The 22,911-nt window shown below is 37.2% G+C and overlaps 4 protein-coding genes, 3 long non-coding RNA genes and 1 pseudogene across 8 annotated transcripts in view; 1 reads left to right on the forward strand and 7 right to left on the reverse strand.

The window, feature by feature from the left end:
• The window catches only part of LOC104792951 (protein kinase and PP2C-like domain-containing protein), a 7,899-nt gene extending 6,784 nt beyond the window's left edge, over positions 1-1,115 (reverse strand). Inside the window, exons 1-5 of one of the 2 annotated variants that reach the window (XM_010519226.2) lie at positions 969-1,115; positions 773-890; positions 507-673; positions 356-423; positions 7-230 (exon numbers count right to left, since the gene is read on the reverse strand). In XM_010519226.2, the coding sequence (XP_010517528.1) occupies positions 7-230; positions 356-423; positions 507-673; positions 773-890; positions 969-1,083 (692 nt within the window). In that variant the 5' untranslated portion in view covers positions 1,084-1,115. The remainder of the gene's footprint in view (positions 1-6; positions 231-355; positions 424-506; positions 674-772; positions 891-968) is intronic. The other variant, XM_019226750.1, reaches the window with a different exon arrangement.
• LOC104792953 lies at positions 1,443-1,891 on the forward strand (annotated as a pseudogene).
• LOC104792955 (cytochrome P450 98A3) lies at positions 1,967-4,498 on the reverse strand. Its single transcript, XM_010519228.2, has 3 exons — positions 3,913-4,498; positions 2,846-3,243; positions 1,967-2,755 (listed from the first exon to the last, which is right to left on the reverse strand). Exons 1-3 carry the CDS (start codon positions 4,394-4,396, stop codon positions 2,108-2,110), a joined length of 1,530 nt encoding a protein of 509 aa, XP_010517530.1. The 5' UTR covers positions 4,397-4,498; the 3' UTR covers positions 1,967-2,107.
• Positions 7,355-9,944, reverse strand: LOC104792956 (WAT1-related protein At2g40900). Its single transcript, XM_010519229.1, has 7 exons — positions 9,572-9,944; positions 9,413-9,475; positions 9,197-9,313; positions 8,777-9,002; positions 8,244-8,402; positions 7,994-8,145; positions 7,355-7,898 (listed from the first exon to the last, which is right to left on the reverse strand). Exons 1-7 carry the CDS (start codon positions 9,757-9,759, stop codon positions 7,616-7,618), a joined length of 1,188 nt encoding a protein of 395 aa, XP_010517531.1. The 5' UTR covers positions 9,760-9,944; the 3' UTR covers positions 7,355-7,615.
• Positions 15,923-17,547, reverse strand: LOC104699361 (F-box/LRR-repeat protein At2g40920-like). The gene is made up of 2 exons (XM_019246509.1): positions 17,351-17,547; positions 15,923-17,201 (listed from the first exon to the last, which is right to left on the reverse strand). The coding sequence occupies exons 1-2, from the start codon at positions 17,417-17,419 to the stop codon at positions 16,176-16,178; spliced, it is 1,095 nt and encodes a 364-aa protein (XP_019102054.1). The 5' UTR covers positions 17,420-17,547; the 3' UTR covers positions 15,923-16,175.
• LOC109133405 lies at positions 18,576-20,534 on the reverse strand. Its single transcript, XR_002038511.1, has 6 exons — positions 20,504-20,534; positions 20,223-20,378; positions 19,429-20,114; positions 19,186-19,276; positions 18,921-19,055; positions 18,576-18,748 (listed from the first exon to the last, which is right to left on the reverse strand). It is a non-coding gene; the product is annotated as an uncharacterized LOC109133405 (long non-coding RNA).
• Positions 20,545-21,622, reverse strand: LOC109133406. Its single transcript, XR_002038512.1, has 4 exons — positions 21,277-21,622; positions 20,985-21,186; positions 20,811-20,900; positions 20,545-20,717 (listed from the first exon to the last, which is right to left on the reverse strand). It is a non-coding gene; the product is annotated as an uncharacterized LOC109133406 (long non-coding RNA).
• LOC109133434 lies at positions 21,844-22,557 on the reverse strand. The gene is made up of 3 exons (XR_002038536.1): positions 22,247-22,557; positions 21,960-22,109; positions 21,844-21,882 (listed from the first exon to the last, which is right to left on the reverse strand). It is a non-coding gene; the product is annotated as an uncharacterized LOC109133434 (long non-coding RNA).

Here is a 22,911-nt window from a genome sequence, read left to right on the forward strand (position 1 = left end):
TCTTACTTGATCAAAATCCCAAAGCTATAAATATCTGATTTCTCAGTATACATCTCTTTCTTTAGTATTTCAGGGGCCATGTAAATAAGTGTTCCGACCATGTTCTTTTTGTGGAATCCACCAGTTGGCTTTCCAGATGATCTCCAGTTCTGCAGATTAACTTCGCACAGATTCTTCTTGTATTCTGCTAAACCAAAGTCGGCCAGATATGGAGAAAACCTCTCGTCAAGCTGCATCAATAAAAGCTCACTTAAGCTTCACACAAAAGCTCAAAGAAGAAGTACCTATTCTATATGAAAAAAAAAAAGCACATAAGAAGATATGTAAATTCTAGATGATAGAAGAAGAGCATTACAAGAACATTTGCTGGTTTCACATCTCTGTGAACAATTCCGTTGTTGTGAAGATATTGCAATGCCTTAGCTGAAAAGACGAAACCTCCAAAATCAGACACGGTTGACACAGAAAAAAAAGAACGTTCCTTTGAGACAAGTAGAGACATATACCCAAGTGAAGAGTGATCATTAACACTTGATCAATACTCGGAGACCACTCCTCAACGTGCAACTTCTCAGCTAAGGTCCCTGACTCGTAGAACTCAAAGAAAAACATGTAATTGGGAGGCTTCGCGTGAGCTGCCACTAGCTTAGCCACACCCGGATGATCTAAATTACTTCACCAAATCCAAACTTAAGTGAGAAAAATCAAAAATTTTGCAAATGTATTCAGTTGAGATGTTCAAAATGTAACAAGTGAAGTGATAGAGTGAGACCATAAGAGCTGCAAATTCCTGTGGAACTTGTCGAGGTCATCGGAAGTAGACAAGATAGGCTTCTTCGCTGCTACTTTGCGTCCATCTAGAATCGCTTCGTAAACCACACTCTCTGATCCTGCAAATTTCTCCAGAGAACTCAAATGAAGAGCACGGGAGAGAGAGTGTGAGATGGGGGAATAGAAGAAACCAGTACCTTTAGCGATTGGGGAGAGTAGAGTGAACGAGGAAGGAGAGAGATGAAGAGGAATCGATTCACTGGTACAACATCCTCTGATGCACGTGTTTGGCTTCACAATTTCCATCACCATTTTTTTTTTCCCACCGGAGGAACAGCGAAGAGCGATCGAGTGACGACGACCGAGTGACGACGACGAAATCTCAATTTCCGCAGTCTCAATAATAACCTTGTAGAATGTATACCGTTTTCATGTGTGTGAAACGCTCTCAACAGTAACACATCCTGCCGTTTTGCTATTTTCTTATCTCTTTGACTTTTTCATTAAAACTGGGAAACACTCAGCCGCTCAGGTGATGACACGTGTAATTGGTTCCTTGACTTGTCAATTGTCACTTTTCATAAATGGTAAGAATCAGGGCATAATAAGTTTCCCTTATTAAAAGCTGGAATCAAAAGCGTTATGTATCGTTACCCTTCTTCTCTTGTGGAACAATTCAATTAGCGATTTGCAGATCAGAAGAGAAAAGCACAGCAAAGACGATGATGATGCGAGGAGGTGTTTATCATCTCCGAGGAAATCACATCAGTGGAGTGATCGATAAGTCTTGCTCGATTTGCCATTCAGGAACATAACAAACAACAGGTTTTTTAAAAAATCCTCTGTTTCCCATCTGGTTATGACCTATGGACCCTTATGATATGCATCTTTGTCTGATTAATTTTCCCGGATGAGTACAGAACATGGTTCTTGAGTTCACGAAGATTGTAAGAGCAAGAGAGCAGTTAGTTGCAGGAACGATGTACCACTTAACCCTAGAAGCAAAAGAAGGTGATCAGACGAAGAATTTGGAAGCCAAAGTGTGGGTGAAGCCATGGATGAACTTCAAACAGTTGCAAGAGTTTAAGGAAACCTCCACTTGAAATTCACTTGTTCAGAGGTAAGTAAAAACAAACAACTTATGCATGACTTGATTACAAATGTTTGTTTTTGATGTATTTTAGTGCTATTAGGCTAATGTAATCAAGAGAGGTGTTTTTATGTCCTGCAAATTTCACCAAACGTTTTCGATGATACACCAGAAAGAAATATATGTCTACAAACAACATCAAGAGCATTAGGCGCAGAAGCAACAAAAGGTAGATCAGAGAGACCTTTACATATAGTAAGGCACGCGTTTGTACAGATCTTCTGAAGGCAACCGAGGCGTTGCAACTGCTTGAACAGGGGTACGCATGTACGTGACTAGTCCAGGGTTTTCAGACATGTCAATATCTTCCGGTTTTGTGCCTTGAGGCGGTGTCCAAACAAAATGGTGAAGCAAATGACTCATCATCGAAGTCACCAAGTTGATACCAAGTTGTGCACCGGGACAAACCCGTCTTCCTGCTCCAAACGGAAGCAGCCTATAGTCATGTCCCTTCATGTCAACATCTTCTTCCAAGAATCTCTCTGGTCTGAACTCCATTGGATTTTTCCATACGGCAGGGTCTCTAGCCACCGCCCAAACGTTCACATGGACGTTTGATCCTTTGGGGATGTCGTAGCCTCCGATCTTGACGTCTGCGTTGCTTCGGTGAGGGAGCATTAGAGGCGTCGGAGGGTGCAGCCTGAATGACTCTTTCACCACACATTGCAAGTAAGGTAAGCGGGCGAAATCTTGCTCGGTTAAGATCCGGTCAAGTCCAACCACTCGGTCCATCTCTTCTTGCACTTTTTGTTGCACTTCTGGATTCTTGATCATTTCAGCCATCCCCCATTCAGCTGTTATCGCTGTCGTGTCCATCCCTGCCGTGATCATATCCTGCACAAACACACACACCATTTACAAACGTGAGCCACAAGAAATCTAAGGGTTTAAACGGTTGTTATGAACACTAAAACGTTAACGCACCCATAGAAGACCAATGATAGTATCATCACTAAGATCATACTGATCCTTCAACGTAAGCAACGCATCAACGAAATGCTGTTTCGCTCCGCTAGACTTTTCACGGGCCAAAGTGTGCTCCTCCATGATAGCTCGCGTGAGGCGGTCGCGACGAGCCCCATGCTCAGCAAACGACTTCTCGTCCGCCGGACACATCCACCGGAGCCACTCGATGTGTTCAGCTATCGACAGTGAAGCACCTATCTTCAGACCGTTGGATACTATGGCCTTGAACTCAAGCCCTTGCTCGTCCACCACACCTTGCGCGTCCATAAAACGCTTCCCAAATGCTAGCCGCGTTATGTTGTTGAACGCAACCGCTCCTAAGTACTTCCTCAGTTGTAATCCTTTTGTTCTGTTTTCTGAGAAAATTAAGTAAAACATTAGGGAAGTACACTAATTATGAAAATGGCAACCACACTATTTAAAAAAAAAAAAAACAACGTGCTCTATTATTAGTATGGTTATTAAAGAACGACTAATTGCTTTATTTTTCTTTGAAGTACCATCGTTAACCATCACAGTATGGGTATGTACCTACTCAACCAAAAATCATTATTGGTGATACTCATTACAACAAAACCTTACTTTATGACTGTCGAACTAAAACTTAGTTTGACGACTTGACGTTGACAAAAACAAAGAAGACATTATAAACATATAGAGTACTGGATTTTATCATTTTCTGACGCTAAAGAGTAAAGGCAACGCGTGGCATGCGTTATTTTGTATAAAACGACAAATATAGCATTAATTTCATTATTTCTTTGTTTTTTTTTACATCAATTCTCGTTCTCTCCAAGAAAAAACAAAACTACGATTTTGAGTATCCTACCGATTTTTGTATAAATCGAATTTTCCTTAACCAGAGCATTTTTGACACAAGTATTCAAAACTCCCTTTTATTTTCTAACCTCTTTTGAGATATACGTATTTGTATGGATAAACTTTTAAAAACTTCTTTAATGGCAGAGTTCTTTTTCTTTATATCGAAAAAATAACAAAAAGACCCTAACGATCAGCGTACGTACCAGGAATGTTACAGTCATTGAAGACGGATTCGACCATGGCGGTGACTTCATCTTCACGGATAGGTCTGAGTGACTCGAGTCGTTTTGGTGTGAAGAGCTCAAGCGTGCAAACTTTTCTCACCTTGACGTAGTGAGGCCCATAATCTGCCCATATAAGATCCTGACCGTGGCGGCTAAATACTTCCGTCGATCTATTCCGGTGCCGGTCGGCGAGTTTCTGGTCGTGCTCTTTCAAGACTTCTTTAGCTAGCTCCGCGGTTGATACGACCACGTTTAGAATTGAACCGATCCAGACCGATATGATTGGTCCATATGACTCAGCCCACTCGTAATAACATCTGAACCGGACCGGTTTTATGTCGTAAAGGTTACCAAAGATCGGCTTGGGGCGTGGACCGGGTGGGAACTTGTATCTCAGCCGTTGGATCAGTTTGTAAGATACGACGGCGACGATTGCCGCTGCCGCTATTAGAAACCACGACATGGACTTTTATATTTGTTTTTCTTATAAAAATGAAATCGACTATTTTAAGACAAAACAAGAAAAAAAAATGTGTAAAAATCGAATTCACTTCTAGAATTCTACATAGAAGTGGTCGAGACTTTGATTTATATTAGGAAGGGGGTTGGTGAACCAACTCTTTTTTCTTTCCTGATTTAATATAATAATTTTCATATATATTATATTGATTATATTTATTATTTTTAGAAAACAATTATTTTGGATTATATTGATGATGAAGTAGGGGAAAGTTGGCAGAGAAAAAAACATCACTTTGGATTTAACTTTTGTTAAAATTGGTAAACTACGTGTATAACAAAATTTAGATTTGAGGTTTTGACTGATAATACACTATTGAAAATTCTAAGAGAAAATTAAAGAAAAATAAAAGTCATTATTTTGGGTTTTACTGGTTATTTACTTAGCAGTTGAGGTAAATTCTCATTTACTTGAGCTGGATTTGTTATCAAAAGCTTTTCCTTTTCGTATAGGTGAAAAGTTATTTTCATTCACTTGTTTGGTAGGCAATATATTTTGCTGTTTTCATTAGAAAATTGATAATAATTGATTATATATTTCAGTATTTTAACCTCTCTGATCTCTTTCTCTTTTTTCATTTTTGTCCTTTTCCTTTGGTAAAATATTAATTTTTCCCCCTTTTTGTTTTTGTTATTCTACTTAATAAACTTTCACAAACTCTTGAATTTTTTTTGTTGTTTGAGATTAACGGTTGAATTAAAATAGTTTTACGAGAAGGTGTTTGTTATTACCAATCTATACAATGTGGAAGGTTATAGAGTTCAACAAATATTTTTGGTATAATGTTAAGCATTTCATGTATTCGTGTTAGCGCTAGGGCCTAAGTGTTAATATAAGAAAATGGACGTGGAGAACAAAAATTAGGGAACGCTGGTTTAAGAAATAAGGCTCCCATTTATTAATAAAATCAACGTAAACTAAATTGCATTTTCATTATTAGAAAGTGAAGACCATTCATGTTCTGTTTGGAATCATCATGTCTTCCTTAAATTATTTCAAAGACTTTTCACATTGTCTTGTCTCCACCACCTACACCACTAATATTTCTTTTTATACCATCTTCATTTCTTCAATCCTCTACTAAAATGCTTATATGATTATTTTAGTGTTCAAACAATGATGTTCGCAAATTCACAAACTTTTGTTCGCAGTGAAACGGATAACGTAAAAAAAGAGATAAATACGCACACACAATTAAAAAGTTAGCTTTACTATGTATTTTTATGGTAATAAAATGTTAGTAATTCTCTTCTCTTCTCATGTCCCCATGGACTTAATTTGGTCCCAAACGTTTATGAGAGGCTGAGAGCGAGTGGGAAAGGTGTGGGAAGGTTTAGTTTTGGGGTTGGTGAGAGAAACACGTCACCTTTATCGGCAACCACATGAACTAGCGAGGGGTTGGTGCGCTTCCGACCAGACAACATAGGTGCTTGNTTTTTTTTTTTTTTTTTTTTTTTTTTTTTTTTTTTTTTTTTTTTGATATAGTAGTAGATGATTTACGTTATTACAAACTTTATTTATCTGGCCAATCAATTTCTCAGAAAAGAAGGAAGTGACTAAAATTTTAATTATGAAGAATTTTTTTTACCTAACTAAGAATTTTTTAGTCTTAAAAATCTCATGTCTGTTTGAGATATATAATAGATTATTCAAGAATCATTCAGTTTTTAAGATGAAAAAAAGTTAAATCTTTTGTTTTTTTTTTTCCAAAACCAAAAGAAAAGGTGTGGAGAGAGTCGGCTTAGTGGGACCAGACGGGTAGGTGGGTGTGTTTGGTGAGATGTAATTTTTTTTTTTTCTTTTGTGATTTTTTCTTTTATTTTCTTTGTGAGTCTTGTGAATTTTTGTTATAATATTCGATTATAGGTGAGTTCAATGATTTAATTTCAGTATTTGAATAAGACGTAGGTGTTATTCTAACATAGAGAAATTACATATCGTGTTATGTCCTAATTTTTTGGGTTAACTTTTATACATGTATATGGCCAAACCCAAACTTTTTTTTTTTCTCAACAAACCTAATATGCGTTGTTGGTTAGACAAACATGTTACATACCGTATTGATATAAACACAAATACATGTTCTGTCATATACCTTCTACTAATATACCTACCAGTCTACCACCATCCTTACTACACCTATTTGTAGAATTCCATATAAAGCCCATCACCATCATTTTCTTGCAATAATATCAAAATTTAATACTAATTAACTCCGCGAAAACATAGCCAAATAATGCCATTTGAATTGTCATTGTCATATTGTTGGATGACATAAACTGATGTCTCTGGGAAATATATGCCCGCATGCATGAATCATCTAAGATTGATGGAAGTATTAGTCTGGATATTAGTTTAACTGGAATGTATGTTTTGAGAATGATGATTTTACATATTCGGAATCCCCAAGCTTACTATCAAAGGTTGGTACCAGATGAAAAGAGAAAGTTTGTTAGGACTTCTCTACTTATTAATTCAACGAAGATGAAGAACAAGAGAGTTCTAGTTTCTACTAGATCTTAGTTTAGACCAATACACTAAACCAAGATACTGCTTTGCAAAATTTAACTTCACGAATAGTAAACCGGTAAAACATATGTAATCTAACAATTGAAACTCTTCTTCAATATGGATATAAAGGCTCGAATAATATTGCCATATTGGGCTCTGGGCTAAGAATTATTTTTTTAAGCAGAAGGCCTTGACCTCGTTGTAGAGTCAGCATCGATCGGTAGCAGTGGAACCTGTTTTGTTATGATGTATGGCTAATTTATGCGACCCATAATCGTATAATATAATATTTTAGTATTTTTTCTTATGTAAAAACTTAAGTTGAAAAGGAAACACAATTTGAACCAAAAAAAAACAGAGGATGTACATTCCACATTTTTCTTGGGCATGTAAGAAGAAGATGTGTGGTATCAATACCAAATGTGATGTTGTTACATGGGGTTACATATAGCTTAAGTCAACGATCAAAATCGATGGTACAGTGAATCCTTCGTTAAGTAGTTACAATAAGAAATCAAAACTATAAATAAATAAAAAGTATAGAAAACTTTTGAAGCAGGGGAAAAGGAATTCAAACTTACAAGGTATCAAAAAAAAGAAGTTACTCTTCTCCCCAATTTTGCCTCTACAAAAAAAAAAACACAATCTAATTTAGGTCGCGAAACGTTTATCCACATTTTCACTACAAAAAACCACCACCACAACTTCCGGGACCGGCGACTCCTTCTCTACCGTAACCTTTCCGGTCTCGACATCCTCATCAGCTTCGTCGATCTTTGCCATTATCGTTAGACCATTATTGCCACTACAACACTTAACGGTTTCTAAAACATTATCTTCTTCATGATGGTGTGTTTCTTCTCCGTCATCATCTACATGTTTGCCCCATAACACGGCGTAGACTCCCACCGTCAAAACAACCACACCAATAATCCTAAAAAAAAAACAAATCCGGTTTAATCAGTTAACTAGACATATCCAAAACTAAACCGGTTATGTATCATAATTAACCGGTTGTTGTTAACGTACCCTCCAAGGTAGATTCCTTGGCCAAGAACGAAGAAGCTCATGATGGAAACAATGACGACGACGAGAGGGTTAAAAGCAGTGACAAAAACCGGCCCTTTTCGCTGCATCATAAGTCCTTGAACGTAGTATGCTATGCTCGACGACATTATTCCCTGTAACCGTTACCAATCACAGTATAAGTATCAATATTTTTGTAAACTGAGCTTTGTGTTTTATGTGAAAAAAGTGGGCATGGAATTAAAGGACGAACCGCATAGGCAGAAGCGAGAAGGTTCATGTCAAAACCGATGTTCAAAGCAGAAGGATTATGTTCCATTACGAATGTCAGGGCTAAAGACTGTAACGTTCCCACGAAACACACCATCGTTGATAACGAGAGATGAGCAGAGTATTTCTTCAAAGTGGCAGCCTAACAAAATGTAACAGTCTAATTTGTTAGATCAATACTTTTATATATTCAGAAAAAAGTCAAAAACAAAAGTGAAGTTTTCAAAACATGTTTTACTAGTCATACTTTTTAGTAATTATTTCAGATACAGTTAACCTAATCAATTTGAAAATATATATATATATATATATATAACCTAATCAATTTGAAAAAATATATAATATATATATATATATATATATATATATATATATATATATATATATAACATGAGACAAGATTGATATTATATGTAAAAAAATTAACTACTGATAACTGATCTTTTTACATAATCTAATTCTTGATGTAAAAATTGAATTATTTAAAAATTGGAAATCAGTAATTGATAAATATACCTGAAGGACGAAGAACGAAGCCCATGAGATGGAAGCGAGTAGTAGGAAGACGGCGGCCTTAAGATAGTCAGTCGTCAGCGGTGAGGAGACGGTGGTGAGGTGAGATCGGAAGATATTGATGAAAGGACCTTTGTAGAATATCATCAATATGGATCCACCCACTGTCACTAAAGTACCCATTACTTTTACTAGGCATCTTACTTTCCTCATCTCTATTTTCTCCATTCTTTAAAAAATAAAATATTTACACATGAAAAACATATATCAATATATTATAATATTTATGACATCGTCATGCACTAGTTGCACTATACATTACTTTTGAATTGGTGCAAATCCACGACGTACCAAAATATAATAAAACATTTCTTTCTTTTTTTGCTTAAATGTAAATAATAAAACCGTTGCTTTTGTATGTACCTGAAGATAGTGGCAAAGATGATGGTAAGTGTAGGCACGATATTGCTAACGGCGGTGGAAAACGTCGGTGACGTGAGTTTCAGACCGATATAATATAAGTTCTGATCAATCACAGGCCTGTTCAAATGAAAACCTTCTATGTTAGCCTTGATTATAATCGTAACAAAAATCTTTTTGATTTCATTAACGGTCCTATACTCCTATTAGAAGACTAACCCGAGAAGAGCAAGAAGAAATATTCTCATGAATATTGGAAACGTCATCTTGGACCTCACTTTCCTACAAAAATCCCCGATTCATATATATGTTAGTAAAACGCAAAAAGAAAAATTTAACGGTTTAGAGAATCGATTTCTCTAGAAAAATGATATGTACCTTTCGGAGAGAAGAGCAAAGGGTGCGATAGCGGCAGTGGCAAAAGCGTTGCGGTATGCAACGAGAACGTAATGGCTCATACCTCGGTCAAGGACTGCTTTAGTTACTAAGTTCATACCTGCGTATCCGAACTGAAGGCAGATCATAGCAAAGTAAGGTTTAGCTGATTCTGACATCCTTAATCCCATCTCAATATTTTGTTTTGTTTTGATTTTGGGACAAGAAACAAAAACCAAAAAATAAAACCAAAGTTTTGGAGTTATTATAGGTTTTGATAGTTATAAAAAATTGTCAAATTAGTGTTTGTATATAAGAGAAATGTGTTAGGAATTGAGAGGAGAGAAACACTTGAGAGAATGTGCTTTTTCCTAAGAACCAAGTGGTGAGAGGTTCTTTGTATTTATAGCATATTACTCGGATTTGTTCAGTGTTCTCTGCTTTCTTCCTTTGTATTTCTTTTGCATATATTTTTTTTTAAAGTGACGTTAGCGTTAATTATTCCGGTTTGATTCGGCATAACAATTGGGTGTCATGAATTCATTATCTCTAAGGTAAGTGGATAGAACATTCTACATATATATATTCGCTTTATATGACTTCGTGAAACCAATCATATTAGGTAATTAAAACTTGTGGCTACTAAAAATCGTGATTAAAAGTGTGCCTAGCTAGTGTGGAACAAGTAGTTAACTAATTTCACCTCATTTCTTAGCAATTAAAATGATCTAAACTTGTTGTTGTTGTGTTTTATTGATCAACTGAATCAAAATGTATTATTTGTTTATAAATATTGTGTGTGTGTGTGTGTGTGTTATGTTTTGGTCGCACAGGCGTGTCCAATATACTCTAGAGATGATCGTAGCACACGTGAATTAATGTGAATAATGGGAACACTGCCGCTGGGATACAAAAGTTCATACTTCATACGTACCAATGGCCAATTTGGGCATTTAAATGTAATTCTACCATGTAAATATTAGTCATGTAATTCAAAAAAAAATTGGCCGAACATTCATGTATGGATGTTAATACATAAAATGGTAATTTGGGGAAAATGTTAAGGTTGTAACATTTATATCCAGTTTCATTAGGTCGGATCTGGAAAAACTAGAGTCATCTCCAGTTTGTTTCTATTATATAATTAATGACCAAACCCATCAAAGTCAGAAAGAAAAAAAATCCATTTGTTTTTTTTTTCTTTTATGTATATTACCCGGACTTGTCGACAATATCACAAAGACCGAACATAAATTAGTGAAACCACAAGTCTAAAAACTTATTAAAAAAAAAAATCAGACTGGATCGAATTAGCCTATTGCAACATGGCCGATCAGCTCGTAATTAATCTCATAACTTCACGAAAGGAGGTAAGAGATTATTTAATTTGGTTATTATTTAAGAGATTAGAAGATTTTTGTTCTGTGTCTACCGCAATTTGCGATTTATGTGGTCTTAGTCTCATGACTCTTTCCTCTTTATCATAGTATAATATATTTTGGTTAATGTATACTAGTAGATATTTGACAAATCGACCGACCAACCACTGCAGAAAGATTAACTCATTGCAATGCGAAAATGGAGTTCTATACGTATGGAATGTGACGTAAGTCCACTTCCTAATCCTAATTCCTACTCAGCTACACTCATGGTCACAAATCATCGAGATCTTAAGAGGGTAAATCAGTGAAGAAACATAAGTGGACAGATTGAGTCCCACGTTGCAGCAACAGATAAATTGGGTTCAATCCTACGTACGTTGGGGCCCCATATCTCAAAGATTAACATTTTATGCTGAAATATTCAATGTGGACAAAAATATGTGTTACATGTCTTGTCTGTCATCGATTTCGATCCAGATATTTTTAGATCTACGTAACAAATAAAAGAATTATATATGGTTAAAGTGAATCAGAACTTTATAGAAACAAACAAATAAATGAATCAGAACATGTATATTATTAGAAGTTTGGAACTCGAAAATCTTGAAATATCTATGTTTTGGACTCTACATATACCTTAGTTTGCTCTATCTAGAAAAATTACTATATGTTTGTTAATACACAAATATGTTACTCTAGAAAATGCACAATATAAAATAAAATGTCATATATATAAAATGTCTTCTATCAGAGTATAAATAAAACACTCTGGTTGCTCAGCTGGGTACTTCACGTGTTTTCTACCTAAAGGTATACCGTATGCGGTTCGAAGTACTAAAGTTTTTTCGTTCAAAAAAAAAAATGATAACATGCAGTAGTTTATATAAATAATAATATTAAATCTATACTGGAAAAAAAATTGAAATGTCTTCATCACTCTTTCTTTCTTATTCACTTATATGTATCTCTCAGATATATCTCTAACCGGAATAATATTGAATATCAAAAGTTACAAATAATATATAATTGATCATGTCTCACGATTACATTTTCTCCGTTTTAAGTCGGCTCTATTTTATAAACAGCTCGTTACAGACTTACAGTCAGAAAGGGACATGCTAAATATAAAGAGTTACGTGTANTTTTTTTTTTTTTTTTTTTTTTTTTTTTTTTTTTTTTACGTGTATAGTTATTAGTTGTAAATAATCTAGTTTCTAGCAATTGTTTCAAATACAAGTTTACCCAAAAAATAAATAAATTAGTTCAACTTTCACAAAAAAAAAATCAATGACAATGAAAAAAGTAATACGACAAAATCAACTCGTTATACACAACTTAGCTGATAAAATGTTTGGAAATTGGAATAGTTATTGTGTCCCAAGAAAAGGAATCTAGGCTATAATTGCTAAAAAAAAATTTAATTGATTAAATTTACCAACTCTTACAAAAATGTAATCCAAAGTAATGACCAGGTGATGTATCGGAGTATATCGTGAGTGCATGTGTATATTATGTCTGCACATCTAGCTATACATATATATATTTTCGTTGCGTTGATACCAATCTGCGTAGGATTGCTTATCCGAAATGTAAACCACATAATACTAAATAAAAGCGTAAAAGAAAAGCTCACCACATAACTCATAGAATACTTTTGTTTTATTAGAAATCCCTAGATATTGCATCTTTCTATCAGTTTATGTCTCAAACCACATCTTTCTATCAGTTTATGTCCCTTAAACCACATCTTTCTATCAGTTTAAAATCTTCACTTATGTTTTTTTATAATATAGTTGGCCATCCATTATCTTTTATAAAATATGCATTAATGTCACTTTAAGGGACAATAGTGGCTACTTTACTTAGTTGGGGAAGGTTTGTGTGGAATTCGTATCTTAAATTTAATTTGATGAATTAGATAGATTCAATTGTATTATATTAGGTCGCATGACTTTATTTTATATATACGGTGAGAACATAGAGGAATTATTTTGATATGCTATTATTCACTCTAAACTAATCAGAAAAAGTTTAATGATTTGATCGGTTACACATTTCGATATTTATCGGAGCTTCTACTATATATACTATCCATCATGTGTTAATAATTAAGAATTCAATGCACTTATCCAAATACAGACGAGTTGTCTCACGCTCACTCGTCTATATATTATACTTTAGAAGTATAAGGAATTATATATTTTCGATTATTGATAATAACAAAAATGGAATGTCTGTATGACTGCATAGATGACCATTCTACGTTGGATTCAAGCTTTAGATCAAATAAAATTTATAATAAGTGTTCGTAACAAAACTTAACAAACAAATAATAGCCCAATTACTGTATCATTCGTGAACTCATCATAGTGTAGGATCTGTATTCGTGTATCATCCTTACAAAGCAAACTGCCAAGCTCCATATCTTTAGTGTTTGTTTTTTCTAAGGTTAACTTTGTTTATATGAATAATAATATAATGCTGAATTCTAAAGCATGCGTGTTAAGTTGATGAAATAAATAGTTTGAGATGTAAAAAATAGAATTTTAATTTAATATATCTAAATAGGACTAATGGAATGCTTTAAAAGAAATGCTAAAATAATTCTACTTCCATATATATATATATATATATAGATTTCTATTTAACTGTTTATCAACAACTAATTAATATGCAATATGCCTGATTATATAATCTCGACTATGAAAATAATGAGATTAGTGTGTAAACCATGGTTTATGGCCATTATGTTACAAGTTGTGACCAACTTTTTTTACGAGTTAAATAATGATCTCTTATACATACTACTAGTATAATAGTTATATATGTGGCTATAAAATTTAGCATATCCTTTCGTGACTTCGTGTAAAACTTTCAAGTTATATAAAAATATAAAAATGTAAATAGATGAAAAGGTACACTTTGTGTCCTGTGAGTGTGGATGTGTGGATTCCACGTAAAATTATAGGCTGCTGTCAGAGACAAGTGTCGACTTCTTATGATATAGTTACCGAATCGAATATTTTACGTCTCTGCGATTGGGAATTATATGCTTACATAAAATCCTTCTGACAAAATCTGGCATATGTATCTGACTTTTGATTTTGTTACGTAAAAAATCATTTCGTAAGTCTAATTAAAATAACTTTTTGAGTTGTCAATATAATTCACATATTTTTACCAAACTAGAATCGATGTGACGAGCACGAGCTGAACCATGCTCGGTGTCGGACGTCTATCTCCACATAATTTCTATCCAAAATTCTTATATGATTCATTCTTTTGAGACCCGTATAACCAATTTGCTCATAGTGTTTTATTTTGTTCCCATCTATCGGTGGAACCTAAAATTGATCTTGACACAGTACCAATTAAATTGCTACATTAACATACACATACAACTCGTAGATTTGGGGACTTTTTTTTTTTTTTTTACAAAGAAGATTTTGGGACTCTTGATCTGTAATTTAGACTTTTAGTATAGAGATGGTCTACTTAAATTATGCTTTAAATTTCCCCCAAAAAAAATATGTATATATATATGCTTTAAAATGTTTGGACTATAGTCTATAGATATGAATACAAAGTTGTGTGCCTATATATGTATAGACATAGTAATAGCCGACATATAAAAATTGTACTCAAGATTATAAATGTTTTGGGGTTTCAAAAAAAAAAAACAAATGAAAAGAACACATGAGTTTGATAAGAAATTTGAGAAAGAAAAATAAAGAAAGTGGGCGTGGTTCAAAAGTGTGGGTGCGTATTTGGGTAGTAAAGAGAAATGGGAAAAAAAGAGGGCAACAAATCAAAATGGTCATCTAATCACCCTCCAGCAACTTCATTTCCACACACAAACTCTTTGGGCCTACCCAAAGTTCATGTCTTTTTTTTCTTTTTCTTTTTTTTTTGGTTCTCTTTCGATGAAAATGGTATTTAAGCAATTTGGTGTAATCTCATTGGATTCGAGTCTCTTATAACAGTAGTGACGTGTGTATTTATACCATATATCAGAGATATTAGTTAGATTACTAATTAAGTTTTTTTCGTCAAGGAAACTTTGTTTTGTCAAGCAACTGAGCAACTCGAACCATTTTCAGCATGAGTTCACTTTTCGGTGTACGTACAGTTAAGAGATAATATACAAAATCCTAATTCCCTCATTCTCTTTACCTACGCTTATACTTTTTTACATCTTAGTGATATAGAACTCCACAATCGTAGCAAGTTTTAGAAGTGATAGGTTTGTGTTCTGAATATAGCTATTTTGCTTCTTTTTGCTCTCTTTAGTATATATGTTCGTGTAGATATATTACGATTTCAGACTCACTTCTGATTTTGTTGTGACCAGTTGTTTGCGATTATTGGTAGCTGACAAAGGTAAGGGTAAGGCTGTGATTGAAGCTGCATCAAGAGTGCTGTACACTAGAAGTGCATGCAAATAAAAAGGATCCTAAATCTCTCCGTCAGCTCCCCAAGTTTGGACATCCAGTGTAGATGTTCTCGTGGACAGTTGAACAGAACAGTAGCATGAGTATGATGAATACCCTATTGCCAAGTGGGATCACTTTGGTGAGCTTGACCCTAGTGAGCAAACCTATTTGGTAATCGTTAATTAATCCTCCTTTGGCTTCCCTTCGCGTTTATCTTGCCTAATGCTTCAAAGCTTTTGTTGAAACGTTTTTACACTCTATTAGCAGAGCATTGGGGATTGAAGGGAGTATGAAGATAAGTTCAGGGGACTAATCTCTCTTCACATAAATAAACAACAAACTAATGAGCACATTGTACTATTAATGAAAAGAGAATGAATATAAAGCTTAAAATAATTTGCTAATTCCAAACTTCTACAAAAAACTATAGCTTTCCAATATGCGACTTCTTGAAACAAAGCAATTAATAGGAGACCAATAAAATCAAGAGCATGAAAATAATTTATTTTAAAGTAATTAGAAATATCATTTAACACAACTGTTTTCTTAATATCAGTAGGCTAGACCAAAATTAAACAAAAAAAAGAAGCCAAAAAGTGTTGGTCAAGTTTCCAAGTAGATGAAGCTCTCACTATCACCCATATAGTTCAAGTCAAAATAGTATTTTTTATGAAGCCAAGGGAGTGGCACTCCTTTGATTTCAACCTTTGTCAAGTCATTGCTTTCCAAGTCGTAATACAGAATGTAGAATCGGGAATGCATCTCCAGCGGTGCCAAGATAACCTTGCCGTCTTAAGTTGTACCTCTTACGAACAATACAATGTCTTGGACTAAATGCCTTTGACAAGTCTGCAAAAAAAGAGTCTTTTTCGACCATTCATTCTTCTTCTTCCCAACGTCTTCGAAAACCCATACATCTGCCGAACCCTCATCTTTAAGGTAAGTATGATGGAAAATTGCTATCTTCCCACCATACTCTATAAGATCCGCCCTCATCGTAACTGCAGGCACAACCTGACCAGCGAACATCTCCCTAGGTATTGGGATGATCGTAAACTGTTCAGACCTAATGTCAAAACTCACAACCACACAATTATAATTATCAGGCCAAGCTATATAACGTACTACTGATCCACTGGTAGACCGTCCTTGCGGGAAAGGGGCATGATGAAGATAATTTTCCAGTACTGGAACAACCTTTTTCCACGAACCTCCAGCTTCTAGTGCGAAGACCCAGTGCTCTGACTTCAGATCACCCAAACGTGGCAATCGCGAGGATACCCCAACCGTGCAGACTAGTTTGTATTGATCACTAACAGGGTCGTGTCCGATATAATACTGGGTGTGACGCTTCTTTTGACCTGGTTGAGCTGTGATGTCTGATTTTAAGGCAGGTAAGGTCAAGAGTTGGTTGGTGCTAGGGTTATAGATACACGCCTTTTTTCCAAGAGAGAAACACATCAAGGCACGAACAACGTTCAAGAAGTAGCCTCCCATCCCTGGGATGCTCAAATCTTGGTCGACGACCACAAAACTAGTGTTGTGTGGTGATGATATTGATAACAGTACACGGTGCCCGTCTGCTTTATCCACTAAACACATGTACAGGCGTGGTGGTTGTCGTCGTGTGACCGTAGTAAACAAATGGTTGCAAAAATATCGACAAGAAATAAGGGATGACCACTCCTTGGAGACGCACTTGAACCTCATCAGGGACTTTGTTGGCAATCTCATAAGAATCTCGATCACGAGATCCATGTTCTCACGAAATTCGGCTGGAAACAATGCTAACGAGTTCTCTGCTTTTGCATCCATTATCTTCAACAGTGAATTAAAGAAAAACAAAACAAAACTTAAATCAGTACTTACAATACAAACTTACCCGACCCATTGAGACAAAATATCCAAAGCCACGAATTGGCGAGATTGCATAAACGTGCGTATAAAGGAAGCGTATTCATATATACCTGGGGAATGCTCTGAGAGTCCTCCTGCTCTGACCTCGCTTGTTTTAGATCCACCCTTCTTCTCTTCATCTCTTTCGATCACAAATTTCCAAAAAAAAAATTTATCTCCAAAATTACAACCAAACTCCAGAAATCATTAGGGTTTTGAAGAGAAACCTAGTGTTTATAAGATATCTCTCCCGCGACTCTTTATGGCCATGAATGGAAGAAGGTTTTTAAATGGATTTTAGATGGGAGATTAGCTATCATAATTAATCGTATAATTTATTAGAAACAACCATATTAACCCATAAAGATTTAATAAGATTTGTAGAGCATATTTTTACCATATATCCTTCAACATATTATATGGTAAAAATGTGCTCTACAAATCTTATTAAATCTTTATGGGTTAATATGGTTGTTTCTAATAAATTATACGTTAATTATGATAGCTAATCTCCCATCTAAAATCCATTATGATAGCTAATCTCCCATCTAAAATCTATCTAAAATCCTTTTAAAAACCTTTAAAAACCTTCTGACTATATATCCTTCAACATATTATTTCTTTTGTGAATGGTGATGGCGAACCGCTAGTTCCCTGCAGACCAAATTTCCGGCCAAAATTCCACTTCAGCCGCGGCTGAAGGCAGTTCGTTTCGTCCCTCTCCCTTCTCCCCTGACCCTCCTGACCCTCCCGACCATTCCCCTCTCATATCCCTCTCTGAATTCCCCCCTCTTTCCCCTATCTCATCTTTCTCCTTGTCTCCTCAATCTCCTACTGCTCAATTCGAGCCGGAGAATGTCATTCTTGCTCTTCCTGCTCATCATAAGTCTACTCCAGTGGTTGTGTGTGCTCAAGCTCAAGCAATCCTCAACTCTTACAACCAATCACTAAATCTAAACCCTAGATCTGAAACTCGAGCTACAGTAACACCAGCTAAAACTGCGGCTCAGGCACAAACTGACGGTCTCCTGAGCCCTGTCCAACCAAAAGTTACTCGTATGCTCCTTCCCACTCAGACAAGGTTATCCGCTGTCTCTTCCCAAACTGTTCCCCTGGCTCCGTCTACTACTCTTGTTGCTGTTAATACTGTTACCACTCCAATCCAAAGTACTTGCCCAACCATTGTTGTTCCTATCCCTCTTACCCATCCCTCCTCGCAACCTCTTCTCCTCCCTTCCCCCTCAAAGCAACCTCAGACTACCATCCCTCAACAAACAGAAACTCCCCAGCCCCCCATGTACCCAATCCTAAACCTCTTACTAGCACAACTGCTTCCACTCCATCTGTTACACTAGCTCAAAATCTAAGGAAAGACGCGGATAGGAAGCTCACACGTCTTGCTCCTGCTTCTTATTCGGCTGATGGTATTCCTCGTATAGTCATCCCTGACTCGGTATTTCATGAAGGAGCTGCAATTCATAAGGATTTTATAATTGGTCAGTTCAAAGGTCTACTCCCGACTTACAGACACATTCAAAGTGTACTCAGCCACATGTGGGGCAAAGGACAAAAACTGGAAGTACATTTGAACCACGCTAATAACTCAATGTTGGTACGTCTACCTAATGAATACATACGTACCAAAGTTCTGGAGAAAAAGCTGTGGTACATTGGCGAATGTATGTTTTTGGTGGCGCAATGGACGCTTCTGGTGGTGTCAGTACTGATCTAAACGCAGTGCCGATTTGGGCTCATCTAAAAGGAATGCCCTTTGACCTAATGCATCATAAGGGAATAAGCTTAGTGGCAGGGTTAGTTGGTGAGCCAAAGGAAATGGATGACTTCACTAAAAACCTGGTAAGTATTTCTGAAGCCCATGTAAAGGTTGAGAGAAACCTAAACTTACCTCTCCCTTCCTCAGTGGAGATAGTCCGTGATAGTGGAGAGGTTATCACAATTTCAGTTGAGTATCCATGGATTCCACCCTCCTGCTCTCACTGCAAGCAAATAGGTCATGTCATCAAATTTTGTCCATCTGCTAAGCCATCATGGTTAGAAAATAAGTCAACTACTTCGAAGGAGAGTAAAGGTAAAGAGCAGACTAAGCAAGCTTATGTCCCGAAGGGCCCCAAAGAAAGTATACAAGTACCTTCCGAAGAGGGTCCTCAAGCTGGGCCTGTTGCTGTCTGTACTGAGGCTCCTATTGGGTCTACTCAACCATCTCCTGTAATCGAACCTGCCCCAGAAACCTTACCACCAACTGAAAGTTCGCCTTCCCCCACTCCTATGGACTGCACGTCTCCATCCCGTAATCCCTCTCAGCTTGTCTTAGCTAACCCTTTCGCTGTACTATCCTCTTCTACTAACCCCCCTGCTGTAACCACTAACCCTCCACTAGTAACCCAACCTGTGTCCCCTCCTTCACATGCCATGACTCAACCATTGGTCATACCTTCATCTCCCGTGCCTAAACGTTCAACCACTTCTCCTCCACCTTCTTTAAACTCTTCTCTTCCACCTTCTGGGAAGAATCTCCTGTCAAAGGGAGAGACTTCTCACCTAGCCTAACCCTCTGATCCCATCCTGATGTATATAAAACCCTTTTTTTGGAACATCCGAGGACTTAATGACCCGGATAAGCATCGGCCTTTTGCATCCTGGCTTGCTTTTCATAAGCCTTCTTTTGGTGTTATTATAGAAACCCATATAAAGGAACCAAACCTGAACCGTATTCTGAACCTTACATGCCCCGGCTGGCATTTTACATCCAATCATGCTGAAGAGGAAAGTGGGCGCATAGTGATCATCTGGAAGTCGCCAGTTACTGTCTCAGTCCTGCACCAATCAAGACATATGATAACTAGTGAAATAACAATTCAAGGCGGCCAGAGGTTCTTTTTCACTGCAGTCTACGCTCCTAACGCGAGTGAAGAACGCACTGACCTGTGGTGTGAACTTATTGGACTTCAACAAAGATTTCACTTTGATATTGTTCCTTGGATGGTGTGTGGGGATCTCAACCAAATAACTCAGCCTGGCGAGCACTCTAGTCCTATGGTTAACCACTTGACAACTAGAATGATTGAGCTGCGAGACTGCCTGTTACAGATGGAATTGGTTGATTTGCGTTACCAAGGATCTCTATTTACCTGGTCAAACAAAAGTCCTGCCAACCCTATTTGTAAAAAACTGGATAGAGCCCTTGTTAACAATGTCTGGCTTACCTCGTACCCGAACAGCGTAGCCTCCTTCTTGTCCCCTGAACTTTCTGACCACTCCCCTTGTCTTATAGACCTTGATACAGCGCTTCCGCAAGCTGGCACAAAGCCTTTTAAATTCTTCAATTTCCTCACCTCCCACCCTCGCTTCCTAGAAACGATCGAAACTGCTTGGATTTTGGCTGGAAATTTATGTCCCCTGGAAACATGTTTGTCAACCCTGTGTGCAAAGCAAAAAATGCTGAAAAGAGAGTTAAAAACACTATCAAGAGAGAACTACTCGGATATACAAAACCGAGTAAGAGAGACTAACCGTTTGCTTCAAGTTGTGCAGGTACAAGCCTTGGCGAATCCAACTACAACTCTTTTCCAGCAGGAGCAAGATTTGCACTCCAAATGGGACCTGTTACGGAGAGTGGAGGAAGCTTATTTTAAACAAAGATCCCGAATCAACTGGTTAAAGGAAGGAGACCTAAATACAACTTACTTCCATCGGATGACATGTATTAGGAATGCATTCAATGCAATCAGGTCTTTCTCTACTATAGCAGGCACTGTTGTTGATGATCCGCAGGAAATGGGAATGATGGCTGTTAGTCACTTCCAGCACATTTTGAGTCCAGCAGTCTTGCATCCTCTGGTTACCTCGCTTACTTGGTTCCAAGACTTGATCAGTTATAGGTGCTCGCCTGAAACAAAGCAGTCAATGATCAGAATTCCATCTTCAGAGGAAATTACTAAAGTTATGTTTAAACTAAACGCTAATAAAGCTCCTGGACCTGACGGGTTTACTTCTGCTTTCTACAAGTCCGCTTGGGGGATCATTGGCCAAGAAACCATTTCGAGTATTCTTCAATTCTTCCACTCAGCTTTTCTTCCCAAAGCCACTAATGCCACTACTCTTGCGCTCATCCCTAAGCTACCGGGTGCCTCTCTTGTTTCAGATTTCAGGCCCATTTCCTGTCTTAACACGCTGTATAAAGTTATATCCAAGATACTTGTATCCCGTTTGAAGCCTATTCTTCCTGACCTGGTCCAAAAAAATCAAACTGCATTTATCAAAGGACGTTTATTGGTTGAGAATACTCTACTGGCTGCAGAATTGGTAAATGGCTATCATAAGCAGGTGGGACCAAAACGCATCACTATCAAAGTTGACATAGCCAAAGCTTTTGACACAATTAGATGAGAGTTCATTTTTAAATGCTTAAGGGGGATTGAGGTGCCAGAGCTTTACCTGAGATGGCTCAAGGCCTGTGTCTGTACTCCTTCCTTCTCTGTGGGATTTAATGGCTTAGTCCATGGATACTTTAAAGGTCGCAGAGGGTTAAGGCAAGGGGATCATTTATCTCCGTACCTCTTTGTACTGGCTATGAACTGTTTATCTGCAATGCTGGACAAGGCGGCTGAGGATGGAAGAATTAAATATCATCACAAATGCGCAGGGTTAAAGCTTACACACCTTTGCTTTGCTGATGACTTGCTGATATTTGTTGAAGGAACGGCGCTCTCAGTTCAGAATGTTCTCCAGATTCTTAAAGAATTTGAAGATGCATCCGGTCTCGCCATTAGCCTCTCCAAAACGAGCTTCTATACTTCAGGTCTCTCTCAACTGGAAATAGATCAAATTAAAGTCAACTCTGGGATTAGTCATGGCCAGCTTCCAATTAGATACTTAGGAGTGCCTTTGTGCACCAAGAAGCTTACTCTGCTAGATTGTGCTCCCCTAATTCAAAAAGTTAAGAATACCTTCAACGGGTGGTCAACAAAAACCCTCTCCTTTGCTGGTCGCCTCCAATTGCTTAACACAGTTATAGCGGGTATCACAAACTTTTGGTGTTCGGCCCTGATTCTTCCCAAGAGATGCATAGACATATTGAACTCTCTTTCAGGAGCTTTCCTCTGGAAGGGGACAACAGAAGGGCATCACTCTGCTCGTGTGGCATGGGCTGACGTTACAACTGAAAAGAGACATGGAGGATTAGGCATATGGGATTTGAAAGAATGGAATAAAGCGTGCTTACTCAAACTTATCTCGCTTCTCTTTTTTAGGTCAGGTTCGGTATGGGTAGCTTGGTTCAAGATTTCTGTCCTCTCTGGGAGCTTGAGCAACTTCTGGACTCGGAAGCCAAGCACTCGTCTCTCCTGGTTGAGTGCGACTATCGCTACTCTCTGGCGACAAGGAGGTTGAAGGATCCCACCAGCACGATCGGATCGCCAAGTACGCTTCNCCAAAACGAGCTTCTATACTTCAGGTCTCTCTCAACTGGAAATAGATCAAATTAAAGTCAACTCTGGGATTAGTCATGGCCAGCTTCCAATTAGATACTTAGGAGTGCCTTTGTGCACCAAGAAGCTTACTCTGCTAGATTGTGCTCCCCTAATTCAAAAAGTTAAGAATACCTTCAACGGGT

This window comes from Camelina sativa, chromosome 6, assembly GCF_000633955.1.
Source record: "Camelina sativa cultivar DH55 chromosome 6, Cs, whole genome shotgun sequence".
Taxonomy (NCBI): Eukaryota; Viridiplantae; Streptophyta; class Magnoliopsida; order Brassicales; family Brassicaceae; genus Camelina; species Camelina sativa.

Coding starts and splice junctions, on each gene's coding strand:
- LOC104792956 (XM_010519229.1), bottom strand. CDS start 9,759: ATGGGATTAAGGATGTCAGAATCAGCTAAACCTTACTTTGCTATGATC. Junction 9,314..9,412: donor TTTCTTCTTGCTCTTCTCGG/GTTAGTCTTCTA, acceptor TCATTTGAACAG/GCCTGTGATTGATCAGAACT. Junction 7,899..7,993: donor CAAGGAATCTACCTTGGAGG/GTACGTTAACAA, acceptor TTTTTTTTTTAG/GATTATTGGTGTGGTTGTTT.
- LOC104699361 (XM_019246509.1), bottom strand. CDS start 17,419: ATGAAGAGAAGAAGGGTGGATCTAAAACAAGCGAGGTCAGAGCAGGAG. Junction 17,202..17,350: donor ACTCTCAGAGCATTCCCCAG/GTATATATGAAT, acceptor TCACTGTTGAAG/ATAATGGATGCAAAAGCAGA.
- LOC104792955 (XM_010519228.2), bottom strand. CDS start 4,396: ATGTCGTGGTTTCTAATAGCGGCAGCGGCAATCGTCGCCGTCGTATCT. Junction 3,244..3,912: donor CAATGACTGTAACATTCCTG/GTACGTACGCTG, acceptor TAATTTTCTCAG/AAAACAGAACAAAAGGATTA. Junction 2,756..2,845: donor CTATCATTGGTCTTCTATGG/GTGCGTTAACGT, acceptor GTGTTTGTGCAG/GATATGATCACGGCAGGGAT.